The sequence below is a fragment of the Bos indicus x Bos taurus genome, chromosome 5, assembly GCF_003369695.1.
Source record: "Bos indicus x Bos taurus breed Angus x Brahman F1 hybrid chromosome 5, Bos_hybrid_MaternalHap_v2.0, whole genome shotgun sequence".
NCBI lineage: Eukaryota > Metazoa > Chordata > Mammalia > Artiodactyla > Bovidae > Bos > Bos indicus x Bos taurus.
Genome location: NC_040080.1, coordinates 5,342,688 through 5,368,750, shown reverse-complemented (window position 1 = coordinate 5,368,750; position 26,063 = coordinate 5,342,688). Strand labels below are relative to the sequence as shown.

The window sequence follows — 26,063 nt, the reverse complement described above, 5'->3', positions numbered from 1 at the left end:
CTCAAGGAATTCACTGGGTCTTCAAGTCAGGCTGAGGGAGGTCAGGTGACTTTGAAGATGCTGCTTGCTGATGGGACCAGGGTTCTGAGAAGGAGAGAGCTGGGCTTTTTCGGGATAGCCCACCCCAGCGGGTGTCTGAATAAGCTCTTGGCAGATTCCACCTAAATATATGTTAAGAAGAGGAGGCAAGTGGGAGTCAGATTTCACTTTTGAGCATCTGTTCACTTCCTCAATTGCTATGATATTGGGCAGCTGTCTTACCTTGGTGTTTATTCTTTGGTTAATGAGTCCATGCCGTAGGAAGAGCCCGTGGCAGATAAGACATGGTATCTTTCCAAAGAAGCTTCTAGTCAAGTGGAAGAGGGTTGGGGACAGACAGAGAAGTGAGGACAGTTCAGCTGATAGGTTATGCTGTATGGGGGCGAGGCCCTGGAGGAGGAGACCTAGTCTCTCGGTCAGCAGAGGCAAAGTGGATCAGAGAAGACTTCCTGGACGAGGTGACACAGATGCTGAGACCTAAAAGATGCGCATGAGTGCGTTTGGGGAGCAGGGCTGATGAGGAATGTTCTAGGGAGAGAGAATAGGCCCTGTGGCCAGAGAGAAAGGGTCATTGGGTGGACGCCAGGGCTCCAGAGCCAGAAGGCAGTCATGGGGATGAGTGAAGCAAGACGAGGCAGGAGAAGGATCAGGAGACGGGTTGTGAAGGACTCCGTGTGTGGCGGTTCACTCCGTTCCGATGTCCCCCGAAAAATACATACTTGGAATGAATCAGAGAACAAGTGAACTCTTCAGGATTGAGTGAAAGATAATTTTGAGAAGATGAAAATGAAACAGTATATGAAAGTGCTTGCAAAAATATAAAATGCTGTGTAAATGAAAGACGTTTCTATTACCTGGAATACAGAGTCATCTGTGACTAACAGAGGCCCCTGGTCTCTCTCCCCCAGCGGGACAGGGTGCGACAGTGGCCCTTGCCAGTGCTCCGGAGTGCTTACTGGTGGCGAGTCCTGGGGTGACGTTTAGATTTAGCGCTCTCCTGTCTTTTGTGAATGTGATGTGTATGTGGTCAGCTGGTTCACTCCTGTCTGTGGTTCTCCACCCTGGCTGCCTTTAGAACTACCCAGGAGCTTTTAAGAAAGAATGTGGACATCATCCATTTGTCAGATGTCTAGAATGTGCAGTGCCCAAAGTGAACCTTAGCGCAGGCCACACTTGAGTTAACAGGAACATCTCTCTGTTGGTTCATCAGTTGTAACAAACATGGCCACCAGTGCAGCATGTGAATGGGGGGAGGGGGTGTGTGTAGAGGGGGCTTATGGGAACTCTCTGTACTTTCTGCTCAGTTTTTCTATAAACCTAAAACCGCTCCTCTAAACAATAAATTCTGCTAATTAAAAAAAAAAGTGGCGCCAAGGCTCCAGCCTGGACCAGCTGAATCTGAGAGTTCGGGAGCCCCTGCCTGGGTGTCCGTGGGTCTGACAGCTCCCAGAGGCCGTGGGTGTCCAGCCAGGGCTGCAGGATCAACCTCAGCCTTTCTGGCGCTCAGGGCCCTGCCCTGCAGGACCCTCGATGGGTGAGGGGCAGCTCTACTGAACTCAGGCCCATGCCACCAGCTTGGGAAGGACAGAACCATCCACGTCCTACATCCGGCTCCAGCTCTTGCTTCTCCGTCAGGGTTACTCGAGCCCCTCTCACTCGAATTCCACGTTTTAACGTCCATTGAACTGAGGCCCCCCCCGGCATTTTTAAGGAGCTCATTTGTGGGGGAACAAGTACCGTAAGGAAGTAATGCAAATGATGTGTGTTTACATAATGCTGCTGCTGCTGCTTATGACTCCTTTCAGCAGCAGCTGAAAGACCTCGCGGTCTTCCACCACGGAAACCAGAGCCGTGTGTCGGGATGTGATGGGGTTTTCACGCATGTTCCTGGGCTTTAGACCACGGTGTGTGTGTTCCGAAGGAGGCTATAAAGTCAGCGGAGGCTCAGTTTGCATCCTGCCATTTATCTCAGCGGGACAGAAAATAAAGCTGCACACCCACGCTGCCTTAACTGTTTCATCTTTCGCGCTTACTAGGTGATGATGCACTTCCCAACGGGTTAGATGTTACCTTTGAAGTAACTGAGTTAAGGAGGCTAACGGGCAGTTACAACACCATGGTCGGGAACAACGAAGGCAGTATGGTAAGACACGGGCTTTCCCTTCCTGAGGGTGGGACTTGCCATAGTGAACTTCTAATTTTTTAAAAAATGTTTCTTTATTTGCCTGTTCTGGTCTCGGCTGTGGTGTGAGGGATCTGCTTCCCTGACCAGGCCCCCGCATGGCAAGTGTGGAGTCCCAGTCACCAGGAAGTCCCCAGTTGTGAACTATGCTCTAAAAACTAATGGTAGTTCCAGAACTTTTCCATGACCTTTAGTCTTTATTTGTAAGCTGTCCTGTGGTTCTCATTAATCTTCCTAGAGCTGATTACAACACGCTTTGTTATGAAGATGGGTTGTTTGAGAACGGGGTGTCGATAACCCATGTTCATATTAATAGTTTCTTCTTCAAATTCTCCTGAACTCCAAGTACACAGAGTCCGTTTCTCTGAGCTTCACAGTCAGCAGGATTAGCCTAACCCTAACATTCATCAGGCTTGTGCCCCCGGCAGAGGCAGGCTTTAAAGAAGAGCAATTACAGATGAAAGGTGGACCCTCGTGTACATCTTTACTCCGTGTCTGTGAGAGTTATTCCTTGCATCTAAACCCCTACTGTTTTTCTTTTTTGTATGATTCCATTTTTCTCCTTAAACTTTTTATTTTGCATTAGGGTGTAGCTGATAAACAGTGTTGTGATGGTTTCAGGTGGACAGCAAAGGGACTCAGCCGTACGCATGCGTGTATCCATTCTCCCCCAAGCTCTCCTCCCATCCAGGCTGCTGCGAAACATTGAGTGCAGGTCCTTATTGGTTATCCATTTTAAATACAGCCGTGTGTACATGTCCATCCCAGACTCGCTCACTCTCCCTCCCCCTCCCTTCCCTACCAGTAACCCTAAGTTTGTCCCCTAAGTCCGTGAGAGGTGTGTATATATAACAGAATATTACTCAGCCATTAAGCAGAGCGAAACAATGCCATTTGCAGCAACGTGGGTGGATCTAGAGACTGTCGTGCCGAGTGAGGTAGAAGGGGACACACACACCCCTTGTAAGTGGGCTGTCGTGCCGAGTGAGGTAACTCAGAAGGGGACACACACACCCCTTGTAAGTGGGCTGTCGTGCCGAGTGAGGTAACTCAGAAGGGGACACACACACCCCTTGTAAGTGGGCTCTAAAAAGAAGTGACGCAGATGAACCTACTTACAGAACCTCTGCTGTTTCTCTTTTGCTCCCAGGTCCTTGGCCTCAAACTCCCCAATCTTCTAGGCCGGGCAGAAAAGGTGACTTTCCAGTTTTCCTATGGAACAAAAGAGACTTCGTATGGCCTGTCCTTCTTCAAACCACAGCCTGGAAACTTCGATAGAAAGTAGGAAGCCCAGCGGATCGCTGTGTTCAGCGGCCTGGTTTAGGGGTTAAGGTAGCCGTAGTGGACGTTTCTGAAGAGAAACTTTGCAGGATCAGCCAACGCTTCTGTTGCGTCACCACACACGTAGATTTCCCCGTGCAGATGAGCCCCGAGGCGTAGCTGTGAATCTGTTGATTTAGGTGGTGCTCCAGGTATAACCACCTTCTCAGCGTGTAAAGCTCTGTCCCCTTGTCTTCTAGTTTCTCCGTAAACTTATACAAAGTCACGGGACAGTTCCCTTGGAGCTCGCTCCGGGAGACAGACCGAGGCGTGTCAGCAGAGTACAGCGTGAGTGGCTTTCCCGTCCTTCCCTCTGTGTGCCTACATGGGACCTGATCCCCAGGCTCGGCCGAGGGGGCGGGGCCAGGCGCGCATCCACAGTGGGCTAAGCTTGGAGCCGGGGCCCCGTGGCTGGGGTCACCCTCGCTGCCTGTCCTGCTGCCAGCTGCCTCCTGGGCGGCCCCTCCCCACTTGCCAAGTGCCCATTGCCAGGGCCGGAGAGGGTGGCCAACTCCCACAGCGGCAGGTACTTTGCCCCGGTCGCGTCTTTTCCCTGCCCCTGACTTCCTGGGACACCGTCTGTTTGTCCTTCCTCGTGAACGCTCAGATCGATCGCTCCTGACAGCCAGTTAAGGTCACATCAGGTTACCGGATGCTTTCATCATTGGTTTATAGCGCGTTCACTTCCGGCGGGATGCATCGCGTGGAATTACTGTTGTTTGACCATTTTTCAATTTTACAACGAACCCTGCTCTTCTTTACCTTCCTTTCTAGCTTGTCCCCCTTCCTCCCCTCCTGGTGTAGGCTTTAGTTTGATGAGGAAAGACTTGAGGCACGTGCTTTGTAAAAGTAGTTCCTCGCGTGCGGTCTTCAGACCCGCTGCTTCTGCCTCTCCTGCACATTCATGGCCCTGCATGCCCTGCTGGGTGAGCATCTCCAGAGAGGGGCCCAGGAAGCTATTGTGGCATGCCCCCCACCCAGTACCTCCACTTATCACGGACTTGTGACCCCGTCTCCCTACTCTTCTCTGGGGGCTGAGGTGGCTCACGTGGGTCACCCTGCCTGGCTTCAGCAAAGCAGGTGGGGTGCGTGTCCCGTGGTCTTTCGGATGGAAAAGAAACCAGGTGGTTATAAAGTTCCCTGCAGCGTCAGACCAGCGACGTCCGTCTCCTGGCTCAGAGCACAGCCCTGCTGCTCAAACAGTTTTTCCCTCTGATGGCGACCCTGGCTTTCTCCCCCAGCCCTGCCCCGCCCGCCTCCACTCCCTCCTTCCCAGCTTGCCTTGTCTTGGTCTCTTCCCATCCCATCGTTTCACAGAGCGTCTTAGTTTTTGATTGGCTAACAATCTAATGACGCGTCACCCCACGACCCCGGCTGGGATGACGCCGCGTCCACGCAGCATGAAGGCTGACGGTTCTCTGCGTTTGCTCGCAGTTTCCCACCTGGAAGACGAGCCACACGGTCAAGTGGGAGGGCGTCTGGCGGGAGCTGGGCTGCCTCTCCAGGGTCGCGTCCTTCGCCGTCCGGAAGGAGAGCGGGCACTCGCTGAAGTCGTCTCTCTCAGTAAGGGCTCTGCGTCTGCCGTCGACGTGTGCCTGCCCTGGTGCAGCCAGGCCGTATGCGTTGGGAGAATCGCGTTTACCTCTATCAGGAGGGACTGAGCGCGTCACGGTTGGGGCAGCTAGAACGGTGGCTAGGACCGGTCACTGTAAATATCTGGACACAGCCTCACGTCCTTTTTTCCTGAGTAACATCGGAGGTCATGGAAACGGAGGGAATAAGGGCCCACCGTGGTGTCTTAGCCGGAAGCAGGCTGAGCTGACGTCCATCAGAGCGTCAAGCTCCCTGAGAAAACAGGGCTGGGGACGGGCTCGGAGTCACCCAGCCAGCAGACATGCCCTGTCTCCCTGACTCTGTTGGGTCCTCACACAGAATGGGAGGTTTTCCTGAAGGTGAAGCCACCTAAGGGAACACTCGGCACTGAGCTTGGTGAGCAGCCAGCGCTCAGGGAGTGTCATTCCATATTAAAGCACAAACACCCTGTCCTTACCTCTTCCAGCACTCGATGGTCATCGACTCTCGGAACTCCTCCATCCTGCCGAAAAGAGGTGCTTTGTTGAAAGTGAACCAGGTGAGCGGTCCCTCCCCTGTGGCCCCGCAGGCTCCTGGGGGACTGGGGCGTCCCTCGGGGCGGTCACGTGGTTAATACTTGCAGCTGCCTTTAGCTGTAAAGGTCATTCTGGAATGGCTTGCGAGGGTGTCCCTCCCTCCCAGGGTTCCTAGCCCTGGATTTGCTCCCTCTGCTCAGACTCTGCCTTCACGGAGCTGAGTCAGGATGAGGTGCCAGGATGCCGTGTCACTTCACAGACCAGGGGCCAAGTCGGGACTTGGTGGGGCTGGTACTCTGCCTTCACGGAGCTGAGTCGGGATGAGGTGCCAGGATGCCGTGTCACTTCACAGACAGGAGCCCAGTCGGGACTTGGTGGGGCTGGTACTCTGCCTTCACGGAGCTGAGTCGGGATGAGGTGCCAGGATGCTGTGTCACGTCACAGACAGGAGCCCAGTCGGGACTTGGTGGGGCTGGTTTCCTGGGTGGTCCTTGATGAGCACACAAGCCCGGGGTTGTAACCCTGACACTGGCAGGGCCCAGCTGGCGACCTCGGGGAGAAGCTGGCTGGGGACGGGGCTCCGACCCTCTGTCTGCCTGAACTCAGTGTCAGAGGAGCAGCTGGGAATCCAGTTTTCATATGCTGTTGCTGCTGCTAAGTCACTTAGTCATGTCCGACCCTGTGTGACCCCATAGATGGCAGCCCACCAGGCTCCTCTGTCCCTGGGATTCTCCAGGCAAGAACACTGGAGCGGGTCACCATTCCTTCTGCAATGCATACATGCATGCTAAGTCGCTTCAGTCGTGTCCGACTCTGCGACCCAATGGACAGTAGCCTGCCAGGCTCCTCTGTCCACGGGACTCTCTAGGCAAGAGTACTGGAGTGGGCTGCCTTTTCCTTCTCCCATTTTCATATGAAAATGAAATTGTGAGAGATGGGCTAATATTCTTTTTCCGAACACTGATTGGGCCGAACAAGTCATGTCATCCTGTTACTGTTCACTTGCTAAGTCGTGCCTGACTCTCTGCGACCCCATGGACTGTAGCCCTCCAGGCTCCTCTGTCCATGGGATTTCCTAGGCAAGAATACTGGAATAGGTTACCATTTCCTACTCCAAGGGATTTTCCCAACCCGGGGATTGAACCCTCATCTCCTGCATCGGCAGGCAGGTTCTCTGCGCCTGAGCCACCGTCCTTAGCAAGCTCTGTAATGAACATCGGTGTCGCCAGTGTTTTCCTGGCGCATGTAAGCAGCAACTTCTCTGCGGTCGCTCTGTGTTTGGTGACAGTGTCTCTGCCAGGCCCCTGATGCTGTCCCGAACGACCAGCAGGCAGCCTCTGGGACACAGACGTGGTCTGTTGCCTTTCTAAAAATACAGAACAACAGCCTGTAGTGCTGACTGCAGTGACTCTGCAGTCAGTCTGTGGGCTCCATCCCACCTGAGGATCCTCCCCGACAGGAGCTGGCTGGCTACACCGGAGGGGACGTGAGCTTCTTAAAAGAAGATTTTGAGCTTCAGTTGAATAAACAACTCATCCTTGACACAGTGAGTATCTCGTCAGCTGCTTGTCACCTGTGTTTCTGGAATCTGACTAGATCCTAGTTCCCGAATATCTAAAGCTCGGAAGAGGAAATGAGAACAGTCACGCTTAAAGCTCAAGTGCGTCATCTCTTAAGTGTGGCCAGAATTGAGGCTGCTCTGGGGAGAAGCGATGGTTAGCTCCTTTAAAACTCACCTGTCAGTCATCTCACACGGAAGAGCCCCTTCCCCACTCACCATCATCTCAGGGCCGTCAAAAAACGTGTCTGGAGGACAAGTGTGCCTCCGTCTTTGCCTCCTGATGTTACGTCCCTAGAAATTCTGCGTCTTCACCTGACTTTTCTAGGTCTTTAGGCTCTGGGTGTCTCTAGGAATCTGTGTGTTAAATGTTTTTAACCAGCTTTGGTTTAGTTCCTCCTGCTTCCCTCAGGACCTGAGGAGCGAGTGACCAGATTCTGCCCGAGGCAGTGGAGCCCCAGGCCGGGAGACACTGTGCCTGTTGTCCACTCTTCCTAGCGCCTGGGTGGCTGGGGACAGCCCTCCACACCCCACTGCTGCCTCAGAACCTGGGGGCAAGGCGCGAGTTCTGACGAAACAGTACACGCGTCTGACCGTGAAATCGTTTATCACTGCTTCCGATCGGTCCTGGACTCAGCGCACTCAGAATGTGGTCCCTGCCTTTTCTTTTTCTCTGCTTCTCTGGAGGCTGCCGGGGCCGATTTCCTGTTGAGTTCAGCGAGCTCTCTCCTGTCCCCTCCTGTGCCCGCTCCCTGGCACACCACCAGCCCTCCTGGACTGCATCATGCCTTCTCCTCCCATGCCTTGATGTCTCTTCCTTGACCTCCTTTCCCTCCGTCCATCCGTCTGCCCGCCCATCTGTCCTCCCACCTGTCCATTCGGCGTACATCCATCCCTCCCTTCTTCTCACACAGACTGGCTGGCTGCCAGGCACTGTCTGGGCACCAAGAACACCCCAGTAAATAAAGCAGTCCGTGCTCTCACACGCTAGTGGAGGGGGAGTCCCGCAAGCACCGAGATGGATATGTAACCCGGCAGGTGGTGATGAGAGGCGGGAGGAGCAGGGCAGCAGACTAAAGGGGTAGAAGGTGGCCTTGGGGGTGCTGCCTCATCGTCGTTGGTCGGGGGGGGGAGGGGGGCGTCTTTAATGAACCCCTCCACCCTCAGGGGTGTCTCCCCCTGCCCCCAACCCACCCGGGGACAGCCATGTGAGGTGCATAAAGCAGCTCATTTTTAGTAACAGGCCGTGGGATTTCAGTGGGGTGAGTGGGGAGTCAGGACAGGAGGGAACCAGGGGGTGGGCTCATCGTCCTGCTGGTGTTGAAGAATTGGGGTGCCCGGTGCTGGAGGGAGCGGGTGGAGATGCCTAGGTGTGGGGGCACCTGGGGCTCCCGTGGTCACTGAGCTCAGCGGGACACGTGGCACGGTGGGCCTGTCTTGGCGGGGCATCAGTGCTCCTTGTCGCCCCCCGCCCCTTAGGTCATGACCGTTGGGGGGTCGGGGTGGGGAGGACAGTCTGCCAGGAGCGTCTTGTCCAAGGGGCGGCCGCCCCACCGCGCACCAGGCTCCAGCCCCTCGCCCTGTTTTGCAGCAGTTTGTCCCGTTGTTGAGCAAAGACGCATTTCTCAGAATAGAACGTGCGCTTGGCCCTCTCTGCCCACTCTGCCCCGGTTTTCATCTGCGATTCTTCCTACAGAAGCTTCTAAAAAAGAGCCCTCTGGGCAGCTTTGATGGATGTGGACTTTGCATGTCCAAGAGGACAAGTTGGGCAGAAGCCTGTGGGGAGCGCTCAGGAGATGCCGGGGTGCATGATGACGGCCAGGGGTCAGGAGCCCAGAGGGCCCACTGTGGTCTCAGGCATCACCGGGGCATTTCTGGGCAGGGATGACATGGCGTGAAGATCAGATCCCTGCATGGGATCATTCACCGCCCCGACCCTGACCTGTCAGACGAAAGTGCTGTCCCCAAGGGTTGGGTTGGACGTGTGTTTCTCTGCATTTCTTTTTTTTTCCTTTGTTTTATTATTTATTTTTGGTCATTCCGGGCTTTCATTGCTCTGCAGGCTTTTCTCTGGTCAGATTGTGAGGGTTTCGCATTGTGGCAGCTTCCCTCATTGTAGAGTGCGAGCTCTAGGGCTCCCATCATTGCGCTCCTGGGCCCTAGAATGCAGACTCAGTAGTTGGGGTGCACGGGCTTAGTTGCTCTGCAGCACCTGCGGTCTTCGCAGATTGGGGATCAAACCTGTGTCTCCAGCATCAGCAGGTGGATTCGTTACCATGGAGCCACCAGCAAAGCCCTGAATTTCTTAGTTGTAGCATTTTCTTATCTGCTGCCTCCCTCTCCTGAGATGCCAGGCACCCTCAGGACGTGAGGCCAAGCCACAGAGGCCTTTGGATGCCGACTCCCTTGTCGGGGCCTGGTCCCCCTCCATCTGGCCGTGGCATGGCTACTGGGCTTGGCTTCTCAGAAGGGAGGGTGCTGCCCAGTGTCAGAGCCAGGCCCTGCTGAGGGTTTGGGCTTGTTTTTTTGCTTATGTCTCATACGTCTTGAAATTTGAAGTTGCGAGTTACACAGATACCCTCAGAACGCTTCGAGCTGTGGCTCTTCCCCTGCCTGAGCCAGGCGTTCCCCTCTGCAGCCTTCACGCCCCAGCCCAGAGCTCCGCACTGGACACGCGGGGCCATGACCAGACCTCAGCACATTTTCTGTCCGCTGATACTAGGAAGGAAAGAAACGCTGGAAGAAAACGGTTGTTTGTTTCTATTTCAATAGGTTTTTTCCGCATCTCTCTGGGGTGGAATGTTGGTCCCCATGGGTGATAAACCGTCGAGCATTGCTGATAGGTAAGTGATAATAAACGAATGGGTGGTTTGCAAGTGGCTTCCTTTGGATCTTTCTGGTTGGTTTCTTACAAAAGAAGTTTAACTATTTAGGAGAGCACTTATTTCACATTCTAATTTAGTTTTTAGGTTTAAGCTAATTTCAAAATACCCTGTATAGCTTTATGCTGATTTTTAAAAAACAAGAAGGATGCAAAAATGTATGCAAAATGTAGTATGTCACCAATTTAATACAGATGTGTACATAAATTTGTATGTATATACTCTCACACAAATACACATTCACAAAAAATTGATTAACAGTAAGTACCTTTGACCCTGAACAAACGTGAGTTTGATCACGGGGGTCCACCTGTCGGTGGGCATCCTTCAGCAGTACACTGCAGCACTGCGTGGCCAGGAGTTGGTTACATCTGTGGCTGTGGAGGAAGCCCAGGCACAGAGGACTGACCGCAGGATATATTTGGGTTAACCTCTGAGTTGTTCAAGTGAAAGACAGTGAAAGTCGCTCAGTGGTATCTGACTCTTTGCAACCCCATGGACTGTAGTGTACCAGCCTCCTCTGTCCATGGGATTTCCCAGACAAGAATACTGGAATGGGTTGCAGTCTCCTTCTCCAGGGGATCTTCCCGACCCAGGGACTGAACCCGGGTCTCCTGCATTGCAGGCAGATTCTTTACTGTCAGAGCCACAAGGGAAGCCAGTGGGTTGTTTAAGGATTCACTGTAATCCTAAATGTTAGCCCTGCTTGCAATGACAGGATTGTTTTATTACTTTCTTAAATGTTTCTCTGTGTTTCTATAACATATACGGGGCTTCCCTGGTGGCTCCGTGGTAAAGAATCTGCCTGCCAATGCAGGAGATGCAGGTTTGATCCCTGGATCGGGATGATCCACGTGAGAAGGAAATGGCAACCTGCTCCAGTGTTCTTGCCTGGGAAATCCCATGGACAGAGGAGCCTGGCGGCCTATAGTCCATGGGGGTCGCAAAGAGCTGGACAGGACTAAGCGACTAAACGATAACCCGTGTGAACTTTTTTCTTTCATACTCAAAGAGAACATACAATTTTTAATATAATGAAGCATCTCCCCGCCCCCAAAGCTTGGATTTTAACGGCGTTCTCCGTTCTCGCGTGCATCTCCCCAGTCCTGAGATGTGCAGCGCGTGGCGATGTGGGCCCCCCAGAAGCGAGCATGCCCTCTGCACTTGCGGTGTGTGACAGCGACTTCCTCTGACAGCTCTTCCCTCTTCCAGGTTCTACCTTGGTGGACCCACCAGCGTGCGGGGCTTCAGCATGCACAGCGTCGGGCCACAGAGCGAAGGTCTGTCCTTTCCCAGAATACACCATGTTGAAAAAAAACCGAAGCTGCATTTACATCTCATTTTTGAACCCTGTATTTGTTTGTTTAAATTACAAAATAATATATACTTACCACCCCCTCAGTAACAGTATATGAAAAGATGCTTATAAGAATAAGTACTTTATCATTTTTTTATGGCTGCTTATTTTCTCATTGACAAACTACAATTTTTTATTTTTTTAATTTTATTTTATTTTTAAACTTTACAACATTGTATTGGTTTTGCCAAATATTGAAATGAATCCACCACAGGTATACATGTGTTCCCCATTCTGAACCCTCCTCCCTTCACCCTCCCTGTACCATCCCTCTGGGTCATCCCAGTGCACCAGCCCCAAGCATCCAGTATCATGCATCGAACCTGGACTGGTGACTCGTTTCATACATGGTATTATACATGTTTCAATGTCATTCTCCCAAATCTTCCCACCCTCTCCCTCTCCCACAGAGTCCATAAGACTGTTCTATACATCGGTGTCTCTTTTGCTGTCTCGTATACAGGGTTATTGTTATCATCTTTCTAAATTCCATATATATACGTTAGTATACTGTATTGGTGTTTTTCTTTCTGGCTTACTTCACTCTGTATAATAGGCTCCAGTTTCATCCACCTCATTAGAACTGATTCAAATGTATTCTTTTTAATGGCTGAGTAATACTCCATTGTGTATATGTGCCATAGCTTTCTTATCCATTCATCTGCTGATGGGCATCTAGGTTGCTTCCATGTCCTGGCTACAAACTACAATTTTTTTAAGTAGTGTACTTTATTTAAAATTTTAAAAAATGCATATAGTAAAAGTAAACAATAAACATGCATTTTTATAAAAATACTTAGAGAAAATATAACTAAACATTAGTTATGGTTTTATCTGGGTGATGGGACTGATGAATGACATTTTTTTTAAAGTGTTTTTCTGCACTTTGCAAATTTTTCACACGTTTACATTAAGCTTGTTTACTGAGATATATAGTCAGTTTATAATATTACATAAATTTTAGTTGTGCAGTGTAGGGATTCATAAAATGTCGTCGACTCTATACCCTGTGTAATGGACTTTATTTTTGAGAGTAGTTTTAGGTTTAACAGAAAAATTGGGCACCGAGTGCAGCGCTCACCATACACGCCCGTGGGACCCTTTTTCACCAGCGCCCTCTGTTAGCGTGGGGCGGTGTCACAGCTGATGCGCCAGCAGGGACGTGTTGCTGCTGCTGCTAAATGGCTCAGTTGTGTCCCGCTCTGCGACCCCATGGACTGTAGCCCACCAGGCTCCTCTGTCCATGGGATTCTCCAGGCAAGAATACCGGAGCAGGTTGCCATTCCCTTCTCCAGGTACTGACCTGTTACTACCAACTAAGCCACATGGTTCCCGTGGGCATCCCCTGCCTGTGCTGTGAAGTGTCCGGGTTTTGGCAGATGGGTGACGGCACGCGTCCATCGAGCGTTCACCCCCGAACGTTCGCTGTGCTCCACCTGTTCATTCCCTCCTCCCTGCCTCCTCCTCTGCTCCTGACAGCCTCTGACCTTGACTTCCTCCCTGGTTTTGCCTTTTCCAGAATGTCATATAGTTGGAGTCACAGTACATGTGCTTTTCAGACTGGCTTTTTTGACGAAGCAGTACGCATTTCAGGTTCCTCTGTATCTTTTTCCCTCTTTTGGTCAATGTATTTATCACGTTTTGTTTACGTGTGTGTGTGTGTGTGTCTAAGGAGCTGTGTGTGTGTGTGTGTATATGTGTGTGTCTTAATTGGAGTGTAGCTGGTTTATAGCATTGTATTCGTTTCAGATGTCCAGTGTGTGTGTATGTATGTCTAAGGAGCTCTGTGTGTGTGTGTGTATGTGTGTCTAAGGAGCTCTGTGTGTGTGTGTGTCTTAATTGGAGTGTAGCTAGTTTATAGCATTGTATTTGTTTCAGATGTCCTGTGTGTGTGTGTGTGTGTGTGTGTGTGTGTGTGTCTAAGGAGCTCTGTGTGTGTGTGTGTGTGTCTTAATTGGAGTGTAGCTGGTTTATAGCATTGTATTCATTTCAGATGTCCAATATAGTGACTCGGCCCTCTGTGTCTTTTCATAGCTTGATTGCTCATATCTTTTTATCACCAAATAATACTCCCCCCACTGCCTGGCTGTTTCACAGGGTGGTTTATCCATTCACCTATTGAAGGACATCTTGCTTGCAGGACATCCAACTTTTCGCAATTACGAGTAAAGCTGATAGAGATATCGGTGTGCAGCTTTTTTTATCTGGACGTAAGATTTTTCAGCTCGTTTGGATAAAAACCAAGGAGTGCAATTGCTGGATTGTATGGTAAAATTATGTTTAGCTTTGTAAGAAAATGCCAGACTGTCCTCCAAAATAGCAATACCATTTTGCATTCCCACCAGCAATGACTCAGAAAGATAAAAGCCTTATCATTTTTAATGGCTGCATATTTCACGTTCTTGCCATACTGTGACCTTTCTAAACCAAATCCCAAGTGTTAGACATTTAGACTGTTTTCTTTTTTTCTTATTTTAAATAACTGTGTGTCAGTGAATAACCTAACTCAATCTTTGTGCTTATCTGTAAGTTTTACTATATAATATAAAGTCCTAGGTTGGAATTGCTAGATCGATGGGTTTTGAGTATCCTCAGGGGTTTATATGGTGCTCAGTCATAGTCTGTCTAGCAGAGTGTGAGCATCCTGTTTCGGGAACTCTCTCCAGTCTCTGACGTTTTATTAGAGAATTGCCATGTATTATGAAAAACATCATTTAGATAGGACACATGTTATTATATTATAAAATAGTCTATCCTGATTTTCTTAACTTTTTTTAAACATCTTTGTTGGTCTTATTTTATATTATTAAAAATAATGATCATCCACAGCATAAATTTTTGTACAAAATATAAATTACTTCTTTTCATTTGCTTTTAGGATGCTTTTATTAGTCTGTCCTTTTCTCTTGGAAAAGTAACAATTTCTTTTTTTCACTGTAGCAAGTATTATTTAGTGACTAGATAAAAGTTTTGGAGTCTTCGTTTGCCTGAAAATTAAAACACAGTGATGTTTTATTTAATTACCTATTAAAAGGCCATTGGTAGGATTCTGTGAGTAAGGGTGTAAATCGCCGTAACTTTTTATGAAAGCGGTTTGACAATATTTATCAGGAGCCTAAAACGTATATATATACAAGAACTAGAAGGGAATGGCAACCCGCTCCAGTATTCTTGCCTGGAAAATCCCATGGACAGAGGATCCAGGCTGGCTACAGTCTGTAGGGGTCGCAAAGAGTTGGACACGACTGAGTGACCAACACACGTGGATAACAGCACTGAAAACTGGAAACCCAAATGCCCGCCAGCCATAGGACAGGCAGCTCAACGGTGTGTCTTCACACTGTGGTTTATCATATAGCAACGAGGACGAGCAAGTTAGGGCCACTGATGGGGTGGCCTGAACAAACTTAAGAAACATACGCCTCCCCGCAAAGAGTCAGCCCCAGCAGGTGCCCGCTCTGTGTTCCATCTGTGCAAAGTGTGGCAGCCGGGTAAAGAGCTCTGCGCTGTCGGGCGACACTGATGGTTGCCGGGCCTGGGTGGTGATTAGAGGGGAGCACCGGGCCTCCCAGGGCGCTGCGCGTGTCTGTCTCTTGGTCTAGGTGCTCACTGTATCGTGTGTTCTGGGCCTGGAAATTCACTGCATTGTACACTTAGGATGTGTGTGCTTTTTGTGTGTATATTATCCTTCAAGACGGTTTAAAAACGTGTGTGTGCAGGAAAGCCCATCACAGGTTAACGTCCACTCTCAAGAAGCTGAACACCGACAGGACAGTAGTCAAGGGTAGGCCGTCACATCGGGCTTCTCTGCTGGCTCAGTCGGTAAAGAATCAGCCTCCAGTGCGGGAGACTGCCTGCAGGAGCCCAGGCAGGTGCCATCTGTGGCCCAGAAGGTACCCTGGAGCAGGAAATGGCAATCCACTCCGGTATTCTGGCTTGGGAAATCTCATGGACAGTGCAGCCTGGTGGGCTACAGACTGTGGGGTCAAAGACTCAGACATGAGTTAGCGACCGAACCACAGGTCATTGCATTATGGTCCATATATCTGATTGTTCAGGCATCAAAATCACATTTTCAAAGAATAAGCAGTCTTAGAGGAAAGTGCTTATAGTACAGTAAATGAAAAAAAAAAATCAGGGCTGAAAGATATGTATATATATACTTACATTTTATTTTCTTATTTAATGTTTCATTGTAATTCACTGAAAGGAAGGACACCAGGATGTTAGCTGGTTTTCTCTTAATGGTAGAAATTAAAGGAGAATTTCCTTTTTTATACTCCCATGATGAGAATAAAGAGGTTATTTAAGGAAGGAGAGGAGCACTTGCTGGGAAATGAACATCAGGCCCGGTTGACCTCCTGCTCTCGGTCCGCTGTTCCCTCTAGAACTCCAGTGTTGACCGGGGTGAGGAGACACTGGAGTCTCTAATAAGCAGTTCATCCCTTGAGAGGTTAATCTTGGAGACAACCTGCAGTTTTCTTTGTCATGGTCGGGTCATTTTGTATTAAAGGAGACTGAGGCACTTTACAAATAGTATTTAGTAACAAAGTATAAACAATTCAGAGGGTTTTGTTGTTGTTTTAATGTTGTGGCTATTTGTAGTTGAAATAGTAGGGACAATTGTAGAAGTAATTTGTATTATTATGCATTATGTAAGCAAACAAAAAAAACCCCACATGGTCATGAACCTTTGAGAACGAGCCTCTTCTCTGAAGACGTTGAGCTGGGACAGCGTCCTTGTGCAGTGGGGAGCTGGCCCTCCGTACCTTTGGGTTAATAGCTAGTCTGACCATTTCCAGAAACTGCGGAGACATTTTCTGCATTTTGTCTCTCTGTAGTGCGGTCTTGAAATTTCTGCAGAATAATGCATTTCATTTGTCAAGCAACAATGATCTAGTCATCTGCAGTTGTGGAGAAAGCGATTTCCATTAGTTCGCTTGTTGTAAGCATTTCACAGATACGATCAATTACTGGTTTCATTCTTTCCTAAATGACGTATTAGCTTTTTTTTTCCTTCAGTTAAAGCAAATTATAAAACAAACAAAGAGAATAAGAAACATTGTTTAAAAGGAGGCTGACGGCCTCAGCGGTTAGAAGAGCAGCTGCTCGTGGCCCAGGCATGGAGTGTGTCCTGATCACAGCACACCCCTCACTCTTGTTCCTGGTGGGCAGTCGGGGTGGTCCTGAACCTGTGACTTCATTTTGATCTGTGCTCTTTCCTTGCCTAGGTGACTACCTGGGCGGGGAAGCCTACTGGGCCGGTGGGCTGCACCTGTACACCCCGTTACCCTTCCGGCCCGGCCAGGGCGGCTTTGGCGAGCTCTTCAGGACACACTTCTTCCTCAACGCGGGGAACCTCTGCAACCTCAACTACGGTAAGACTTGGACTCCTTAGCAGCCAGTCGGCACACCTGACCTTATGTTTAAAGGCACGGGACGCGAGTAGGTGTCTTTCTCCTTTAGATTGCTGTGCTCAGTTGCTCAGCCGTGTCTGACTCCATGAACTGTGGCCCGCCAGGCTCCTCTGTCCAGGGGATTTTCCAGGCAAGAATACTGGAGTGGGTTGCCACTTCCTTCTCCAGGGGATCTTCCCGACCCAGGGATTGAACCCTCGTCCCTCGTGTCTCCTGCATTGGCAGGTGGGTTCTTTACCCCTAAGCCACCTGGGAAGCCCCTGGTTTAGATTATGTCATCTTTAAATGTACCAACTATGCCCTGGAGGAGAAAATGGTAACCCATTCCAGTACTCTTGCTGGGACAATTCCACAGACTGAGGAGCCTCGTGGGCTACGGTCCATAGGGTCACGAAGAGCTGGGCACGACTGAGCATGCACACGCGTGCTCACCTTCAATGCCTACGTCATCTGATACGATGCCCAGAGTAAAGCGATTGGCCAAATGACTGAAACATGCATGAAAATCATCTGGTGCTCTCTTGCCAAATAAAAAAAAAGGTATTTATTTAGCAAACATTTCTCGAGCAAACATAACTCTGTGCCAGTCGTTAAGGCTACAGAGCCGGTCTCTTCCTCTCGGAGCTCAGGGCTGGGTGAGGGGCACAGACATATCCAGCAGCAGAGACATGGGAGGTGTCTGGAAACCAAGGCTTGGAGTTAGGCTTCCTGGGTGCTCAGGGAAATACAGAAAAGGGACCAGAAGGCGCCGGGCCCAGAGAACTGAGAGGCCTGCGTCCTCCTGGGGCGGCGAGGTGGTGTGGTCCCCAGCCCTGTCTTGAGTTGGGACCTGGTGTCACTTTCGTGCATTCTCCTCACAGAGCTCGACCTGGCTCTCACGATGATCGGAGGCCACGCGGAGAGAGCCGGGGCTGTCCACAGACAGCGCGTGGGGGGCCACGTGCGGTTGGTCACGCCCCCCTCCCCTCTCTTTTCAGGGGAGGGCCCCAAAGCCCACATCCGGAAGCTGGCCGAGTGCATCCGCTGGTCCTACGGGGCGGGCATCGTCCTCAGGCTGGGCAACATCGCGCGGCTGGAGCTCAACTACTGCGTCCCCATGGGCGTGCAGCGTGGGGACAGGTAGGTGCGGGGGTCCTCTCGAGAGGCACGTGGCCCTCTCCCGTCACTGTGCTCTGAGCCTGCTTCATCACTGGCATCACCCACTCAATGGGCAGGAGTTTGAGCAAACTCCAGAAGACAGGGAAGCCTGGCATGCTACAGTCCATGGGGTCACAAAGAGTCAGACGCGACTTAGCAACTCAGCAGCAGCAGTCACTTCACCAACAGCCTTTAAGATTCAGGACTTTAGGAGAAATTGAATAGTTGGCAAAGGAGTGAAAATACAGGGATTTTCCTCCGCGGGGTTTTTCTTTCCATCCGATTTGGAGGACAGGCTGTGGGGTGTCCTCGTCCCCCCACCTCACGCTATTTGCACTTGCTGTCAAGCAGCGGGAGCCCCCCGGGCAGTCTGGCTGGAGGTGGTGGCCTGCGCTGCTGGTCTGTGCTGAGGGGGATGAGGTGTTGCCATGGGGCCTTTGCAGGCCAGGAGCCCGAAAGGCTGGGGTGGACGCAGCTCTGCGCCCTCCAGAGCCTTCTCTGGGCAGCAGAGGACCCGGCTGTCTGGAGTTTCTCCAGCCGTCATTGATTTGTGCTGAAGAAGAAATTAATTCTGTTTCTTAAAGTGTTTGGTTTGCGTTTTAGAAAGTTTAAGAAGCCCAGAGATAACATCATCACAGTATGTAATACCACGGACTGGCAGCTTAGAGAGCAGACGTGGATTCCTCACTGTCTGGGCGCTGGGAAGGCTGGGGTCAGGACGCTGGCAGGTGTGGTTTGTGGCCCAGGGCGCCCTTCCTGGTTGGCAGATGGCCCCTTCTCTCTGCATCCTCACCTGGGGACAGAGCGAGCTCTCTGGTGTCTCTTCTCACAGGGACACTGAGCCCACCAAGGACCCCGTCCTGGCTAAGCTCCCTCGTCTGTGGTGACTGGGTCACCTCCCCAGGTCCCGTCACGTGAGCTTAGGGTTCGGGCCTCAGCTTATGCGGGTGGGGAGGCCACATGTTTCTGTTAACCTCTGAGTATCTTCACACGCACACACTTCAGAGTCTCGACGGCTGTGTGTTTTTATCCTCGGCGTTCTGTCTGTGATCCGCCGTGATGCTGAGTCGTCGTTGCCCAGGCATCCAGTGCCAAGCTGTGGTCTGCGGTGTTGGAGGGGGTCCCGTGCCGCCTCTGCTCCCTCCTCTTTCCGCTCGGCGCGCTGGGTGACAGTGTTCTAGGAGGAGCCGTGTCAGGGACCTTCTGACGAGGCTGTGCTCTCAGGTGTGGGTCAGCAGCCATCACCTGAGTCCCCTGTGACCCTTGGCCCAGTGCAGTCTGCCCTGCTCGTCTCGCTGGAAGGCTGGCTCGGGCCGGGGCCCCCCGTGATGTCGGAGCCCTTCCTCCCCACGCCCTCGCGGATCTGCGGCTCTGACCATGGTTAACGCCTCTCCACGCCTTGCCTGTTCTCGGCACGGAGCAGAGCCGAGGAGGGTCCGGGTGCTCAGGCTGGGTGTGCTCTGGAGCCAGCTCGGCCGCCGTGTGGCCTGGGGTGAGGGACGTGACCTTTGCAGGCCTCTGTTTTCACGTCTAGAGAACGGGCACTAGTGGCAGTGAGCGCTCCGCCGGTCTGGGGACTGAGTGAGTGAGCGCCCACTCATGTGCAGGCCGTGTCCGGTGCGGCGTCAGCAGGGCTGGTTGTTCCTCATGGTGCTGCTGTGACCGGTGCAGTCACCCCGGCCAGCTGCTCCCTTGGGAAGCACACCGCGTCCCCCCGCTCCCTCCCCGTCTGCAGTGTGCCCGGGGCTGCCACCTGGCTCACTGTGATGGAGACATGTAATAGAGGTGGGTGATGTGTCCTGATTTCAGGGAGAGTGCAGCGTGGGGGATCGGGTACTTTGTCCAGAGCCAGGCTTGTGTGCTAGGTGACATCTTACCTGCCCACCACAGGTGTGGACCCAGGGCTCCCTGGCATAATACCCAGGTGCTCACTGAATCCTTGCAGGGAGCGGCCGAGGTGCGGTGCTGACCCTGCACCCGCCCTGGGATGGAGTCACGGAGAACCATTCCAGCCGGCGCTTCTCAAGCCATCATGTGCCTGGGTGAGCAGGACGATGGTGTGTGTGTCCGTCAGGGGTGCCAGGGAGCACCAGCCCGCTGAGGCCAGAGCGCGCGCCATTCCCTCCACCCCCGATGCCAGCAGAGGAGCCCAGCACCCCACCCACCTGCTCAGAGACCCCTGCCATGAGGCTGCGCCACACCGCGGGCAAAAGCAAAGAGGAAAGCTGTCTCTGTCTCCTCAGTCACACTTTGACTCGCTACCAGCTTCTCTGTTCAGAGAGTACCCAGGCTGTTTCCGTGACGATTGTTTGATGGAGATTAACCGTGTGTAATATTAGTCCCGATCATACAAGTAAATAGGTCATAGATGTTCCTTGTTTCAGGGGAGCCTGGACACGCGGGTGGGGTTTTCGCTGTAGCTCTACTGTTTCACCGTGACTGTCAGCCGCGGAGGAGTGGCCACGGCCCCTCGACTGGCTGAGCTGCGGGTGGGCTGCAGGGCCAGCCCCTGCCTGTCCCTGGCTGTGTGACCTGGGCCCGCCCTGCTGGCTCTGGGGAGGCCTCCCATCCTTCCCACTGAAAGTGTAGTTGCAGCGTCCCTGGAGTCCACTGGGTGTCGCTGTGCTCCCAGAATCCGAGGCTCTGAGGAAGTCCGGCTGGGTCCACTCTCCTCGCAGACTCTGCAAGCAGGAGATGCCTGCGGGCGCCAGCTTGCACCCCTTCTGCAGGGGCAGAAGCGAGGCGTGGGGCGGCCTTGATGCCGGGCGGGGACTGAGTTCCGGGCACTTGCGTCCCCTCGCGTCTCCTCTGGCCTTTTCCCCTCGGGCACACACCAGGGTCTCTGAGTTCTGGCCCTCGTCAGCCTGCCTCCCGCGGAGTCGCCCGTGCCAGATCAGGCCCGGGGCCTGCAGGGGGAGGATGGGAGCCTGATGCTGGGGGACCCTGCAGGGCCGGAGACTGTGCCGGCGGGAGGGGGCGACTGAAGACACGGGGGATTTCTGAGGCGCCTCCTGAGTTACAAGCTCACAAGTTACAGGCGACACAGAACAGGATGAGGGGCATTTGGTGAGGCTGTCTCCATGCTCCTGGCATCGGCGACACCGTTCTGGGTGTGTGTGGCAGGTGTCTTTCCTGTGACACGTTTATACGGTCTCTGAACATAAACATGCACTTGTAAAGTTGTTTAATCTGTTTATATAGTCCAAGTAAACGAGCCTTTATTGGAACGCCTGCTTGTTTCTGAACCATGTGAACCTAGGACTTGACTTGTTTTTATCTTGTAGCCTGTTTCAGACATTTTCCTAAATAACGAACGTAGGCATTGGGCCCCCTTTTATGGACCCGGAAATATAAAAGGTAAAGACACGTTGTTTGGGTTTCAGCGGAATTAAGCTGTGCAAACACAGTCGTGTCCTGACTGTGGGTCTTTGCCATTTAAGGACAGCGGTGAGGTTTACTCAGGGTCACGTTGGGGCTGGACTGTGGCGTCCCTTCCGGTCAGGTGACTTCTGCTGACACCGTCTGTCAGTGAGTACCCTTGACCCTGCAGGTGGTCACTGGCAACAGCAGTGATTCTCTGTCTCGAGTCTCTTAATTGATCCGGTTATTTTGTTCCCCGGCTCACAGTCAGGCTGAAAACCACTTTCTGTCAGCTTTCTTGCATCTTAAGTTCTAAGGATGGGGAGCGGGGAGGCACAGGTGTTGTGACACTGAAACATCAGCTTTCCTCTGAATGAGGGGGCTGTTCTTGTCCAGTTTTTCTGGAAACTGTCAGAACTTGCAAAAACACGCCGTGTTCCACAAACATATCGTCATCAACTGCCGGTTGGGATTTGGAACTCTGCTTTCGCTGGAAGCTTCTGCTTCCTGGCGTTGTGACCCCAGGATCATACAGCCCTGGTCCTGCCTCTGAGCCCAGCCAGCAGGTGGGCAGTGCGGGAGACCACCTTCCGTGCTGGGGGGCAGTTCTTGGCCCGGTGGGCATCAACATCACTGGGGGGGTCCCAGGAACGCACCTCGGCCAGTGATTCTCCGCCTGTGTGCTGCATGCGGCTGGCACAGGGGCCAGGCCGTCATGGACACTGCCAGGCCCTCGGGCACGCGTGCGTCTGGGTGCGGAGCTCGGCTCCCAGGACCCTGCCGTGACCACAGCCGCCTCCTTGCTGCTCGGCCCCCTTGCCCATCTGAACTTGGGCCCAGGGGCCTGTCAGCTGGTGATCAACAGCACACAGAAGGGAACCTGCGAAAGTTTCAGTGGGTGACAGATGCTGCAACCCGCGTGACCTCCTGCGTCCTTTCTTTCCTGTGAGAGGAGCAGGCTGCCAAGCGGTGGTCGCGGCAAACCCTGCGGGACTGTGGGTTCTGCTGTTGCCAGACCCTGGGACTCTTCTGGGTTCTGCACTCCTGCCAGCTCCCTCCCCGACCTCCCTGGGTCATCCTGGTAGCCTTAGAAATAAACAAAGCTTCTCCCCCAACCCGCCCCACCACCCACACCAGAGTTTTGTTGTTGGTGACTGTTTCGCTCGAGGTCCTCCTGTTGTCTCTACTTGGGTCAGGACTGGGGAAACAGGAGTAGAGGAGGAAGCAGGGAGGGGTATTTGTGTCTCCCGTTTCGTTCCCTCATCCATCCTCCGAAGGTGGAGGAGGGAGTGGCCAGGGCCAGCGGGTGAGGCCGGGAGGCCAGGAGGGCCCGGGCCTCCCGAGAGGCAGGGCCACGGGCCTTGTGTCTGAGCCGTGCACGTCTCTGGTGCCGACAGCGGCGGGGCGAGCAGGGCAGACCTGAGCTTTGACTTCCTGCCTTAAGAGAAAGCACTTTGTTTTCCAGGATCTGTGACGGCGTCCAGTTCGGAGCTGGGATCAGGTTCCTGTAGCGGATGCAGCACGTCCTCCAGCCCCCCCAGCAGCGGCTCCAGGATGCAGGCAGCACTGAGATTCTCAGGGCCACACTCTCTCTCCAGACAGACACGCTTCACGGATCCTTCGACTGCAGTCCTTGTGGAAAACCATGTCAATAAATATTCAAATACAGATCCTCGGCCGCGTCGTGGATGGGATTTCCTCTCCGAGGCTGCGCTTGCCGCTTTCTCTGAGGTCAGGTGGCCTTGTGCGCGTTCCTTCGTGCGTGCCTCCGGGTGGGGGGCCGGCCAGTCACCTCCTGATTCCCCTTTCATCCCGGACTCTTCGGGTCTCAGTGCTCAGTTGCCACAGATTAGGTGGAATCAGCAATGGGATGGCTGTGTGCAAACTGTAAAACAGCATTAGAAAGAGTTATTATTATCCTCATTCCTGGGCTTCCCTGGTGGCTGGCTCCGTAGCGAAGCATCTGCCTCCAGTGCAGGAGATGCCGGTTCGACCCCTGGGTCGGGAAGGTCCCCTGGAGGAGGGCGTGGCAACCCACTCCAGTATCCTTGCCTGGAGAGTCCCATGGACAGAGGAGCCTGGCGGGCTACAGTCCATAGGGTCTCAGAGTCAGACAGGACTAAGTGACTAACAACTCTCATTATCATCATTACTATTATATTTTTTGGTGGATTGACTGAAATAGTCCATCTGGGCTGTTTCTCAAAGCTTCTGTGAGCGCCCGCCTCAAATTCTCATGACCGTGATGGGCATTCTCCATGAAGCGATCCGCAGAGCCCGCCGCTAGGGGGCGTGCGTGCTGTGACTCAGTGCTGGCTGAGAAGGGCCTGTGCAGGGCTGCAGGCACAGGGTCATCTCAGCCAGTGTGAGCGCCCTGCAAGGATGAACCAGCCTGATGGCAGGGAGGCAAGGAGGGAGGCGCAGCCACCTCGTGTTAAAGACGCGTGAATCCGCTTCCGTGCTGCTCTAACCAAGCACCGCACACCTAGAGGCTCAGCGTGACACAGAGCCGTCCCCTTGCAGTCCATACGCCAGGAGTCCAAAATGGGTCTTGCTGGCCTGAAACCAGGCGTCCGCAGGGCCGCATGCCTGCTGGACGTTCCAGGGGAGGGTCGGCTTCCTGACCTTCCCCAGCTTCCTGAGGCGCCCACGATCCCTGGCTGATGGCCCCTTCCTGTGTCTTCAATGCCACAGCTCAATCTTCCTTCTCCCTCTGACTCTTTGCCTCGTCTCTGGCCCACCCGGACACTCCACGCTGGTCTGATGTTACCATCAGGTGGTCAGCAGCCTCAGATCTACCACAGTCTAATAATGCACCAGCCACACTGAGTCAGATACCCACAGGTTCCAGGAGAACCTGGAACGTGGGCATCTTTGGGGAACCTTTATCCTGCCTAACACACGTAGTATCTATCTCTCAAAGTAATATTTTAGGGTAGACTTAATTATTCACGTGAGAAGAAAGTTTTAACAATTTAAACCTTCTCTGAATTCTTCTAAAAACGGTACCCTGTAAAAATGTCCAGGGGTGCAGGTGTTATCCCAGTGGGCCTTAGCCAGAGTTTCCTATCAGATATCCCTCCCAACCCCCACGCCCCCGGCTGGGGCTCAGTGCCCCTCAGCTTCATCCTCCCATTACCTGGTTAATATTCCCGCCAAGGGCGCCCAAGTCCAGGGACCCACCTGCACTCAGGCCTCCGAGGCGTATCTCCCCCTCACAGCCCACGTGAACTATGGAGATTTTGCAGAGGATACTTAAGGAGAAAATTTTACCTCTCTTAATAGTTGGGAACCTGGGAGAATATACTTTTTTTCCCCTGAGTTGCTTTATTGTTTCCAGTTTCATATCGATACATTTGGCAAAATTAGAAACCCACAGTAGGGCTCTGTTGTGTTCAGTCTACAGATTAGGAACAGTAAAAATTCAGGTAACCCAGACTCTCAGACTCCATGACCTTTGTGAATTCATCTCCCACTCTGGTGGAGAATCCAAAAAGAAGTCACTTTTGAAACGGTGCATCTTTAATCACGCAGGGCCGGGTCACCTCGGGCCGCCAGCCTAGCTCCTTAATGAAAGCGCAGCATGTCGGCCATCTGCCAGGTCAGGAGCGGGTTTCAGTGGCAAACACGCTTCTCAGGCTGCTTCACAGGGTGGAGTGGAAGCGGTGGAGACACGGGGTGAGATCAGAATTCTGTCCCTTCTTGGTGGGGTTCAGTGGGCAGACTGGAGCAGGAAGCCAGGAGCCCTTCACAAAGTGCTAGAGGACCAGAGCCCAGGCCAGTTCACTGTGGACTGAGCTTCACAGCTGCTGTTTAGAGCAAAAGATGTCATGAAAAGGAGCGTGAAGAGCACCACCCTGCCTCCGCGAGTCTCTGTGGCTGTGCCTCCCACTAGTTCCCCAACCAGGGATCGAACCCGCGGCCACTGCTCAGCAGTGAAAGCACCAAGCTCTAACCACTGGACCACCAGGGAATTCCCTTTGCATCTTAATTTGACTTCATTTTTCTCTAAATACCTGAGCTTTTGGGATTAGACCGGAGTTCAATATTTGTTCAATCAGGGTTTCATGTCACTCTGCAAAGGAATGGGCCAAGACACGAAGCCTTCCGTGTCTTCATCCTGAAGGGGATCGCTGCCGTCTCCCTTGCTGGAAACATGCTGGGCCAGTCATGTGCGTATGACCGAGGCTAGCTTCAGCAAAGATAGTTGTCTCAATGCCTGCAGAAGCAAACCCGTCTGCGATGCATCGTGTCGCCCGTTACTGTGACCCTGTGGTGGTCTCTGCCCTCGCACGCTGACCTTTTACACAAGTTTCATCAGCCACGTGCTCCTGGAGCTGAGCCGCCAGCCGCCCGTGTCCCGCCCCGCCGACCCCCTCCCTCCTGTCTGTTGTCTGCACGGCTTTTACTACCCAAGGAGGAGACAGGCTGTGCTACAAGGGTCTCGGTCACTGGAGCAGAGGACAGTCAAGCAGGCCCTGCTGACGAAGGTCAGGCCACACTTCCCCTGAGGCTGATTCCGGCATAGACCCTGCACTTTTGACATCTTCCTCATACCCGCACAGCTCCTGAAGCTAAGAATTCTCTTTAGTTTGTGAGTTTGCTTTTTTTTTAATATAAATGTATTTATTTTAATTGGAGGCTAGTTACTTTAGAATATTGTATTGGTTTTGCCATACACTGACATGAATCCACCACGGGTG

The 26,063-nt window shown here is 52.5% G+C and overlaps 1 protein-coding gene across 1 annotated transcript in view; it reads left to right on the top strand.

Annotated features, from left to right (window-relative positions):
- The window catches only part of SAMM50 (SAMM50 sorting and assembly machinery component), a 30,706-nt gene extending 7,675 nt beyond the window's left edge, over positions 1-23,031 (top strand). The window contains exons 5-15 of the mRNA XM_027540557.1: positions 2,076-2,182; positions 3,372-3,502; positions 3,742-3,829; positions 4,976-5,104; positions 5,601-5,672; positions 7,109-7,195; positions 9,980-10,050; positions 11,302-11,369; positions 16,678-16,824; positions 17,841-17,982; positions 22,826-23,031. Coding sequence (XP_027396358.1) covers positions 2,076-2,182; positions 3,372-3,502; positions 3,742-3,829; positions 4,976-5,104; positions 5,601-5,672; positions 7,109-7,195; positions 9,980-10,050; positions 11,302-11,369; positions 16,678-16,824; positions 17,841-17,982; positions 22,826-22,871 — 1,088 coding nt within the window. The 3' untranslated portion in view covers positions 22,872-23,031. The remainder of the gene's footprint in view (positions 1-2,075; positions 2,183-3,371; positions 3,503-3,741; positions 3,830-4,975; positions 5,105-5,600; positions 5,673-7,108; positions 7,196-9,979; positions 10,051-11,301; positions 11,370-16,677; positions 16,825-17,840; positions 17,983-22,825) is intronic.
- The last annotated feature ends 3,032 nt before the right edge of the window (positions 23,032-26,063 follow it).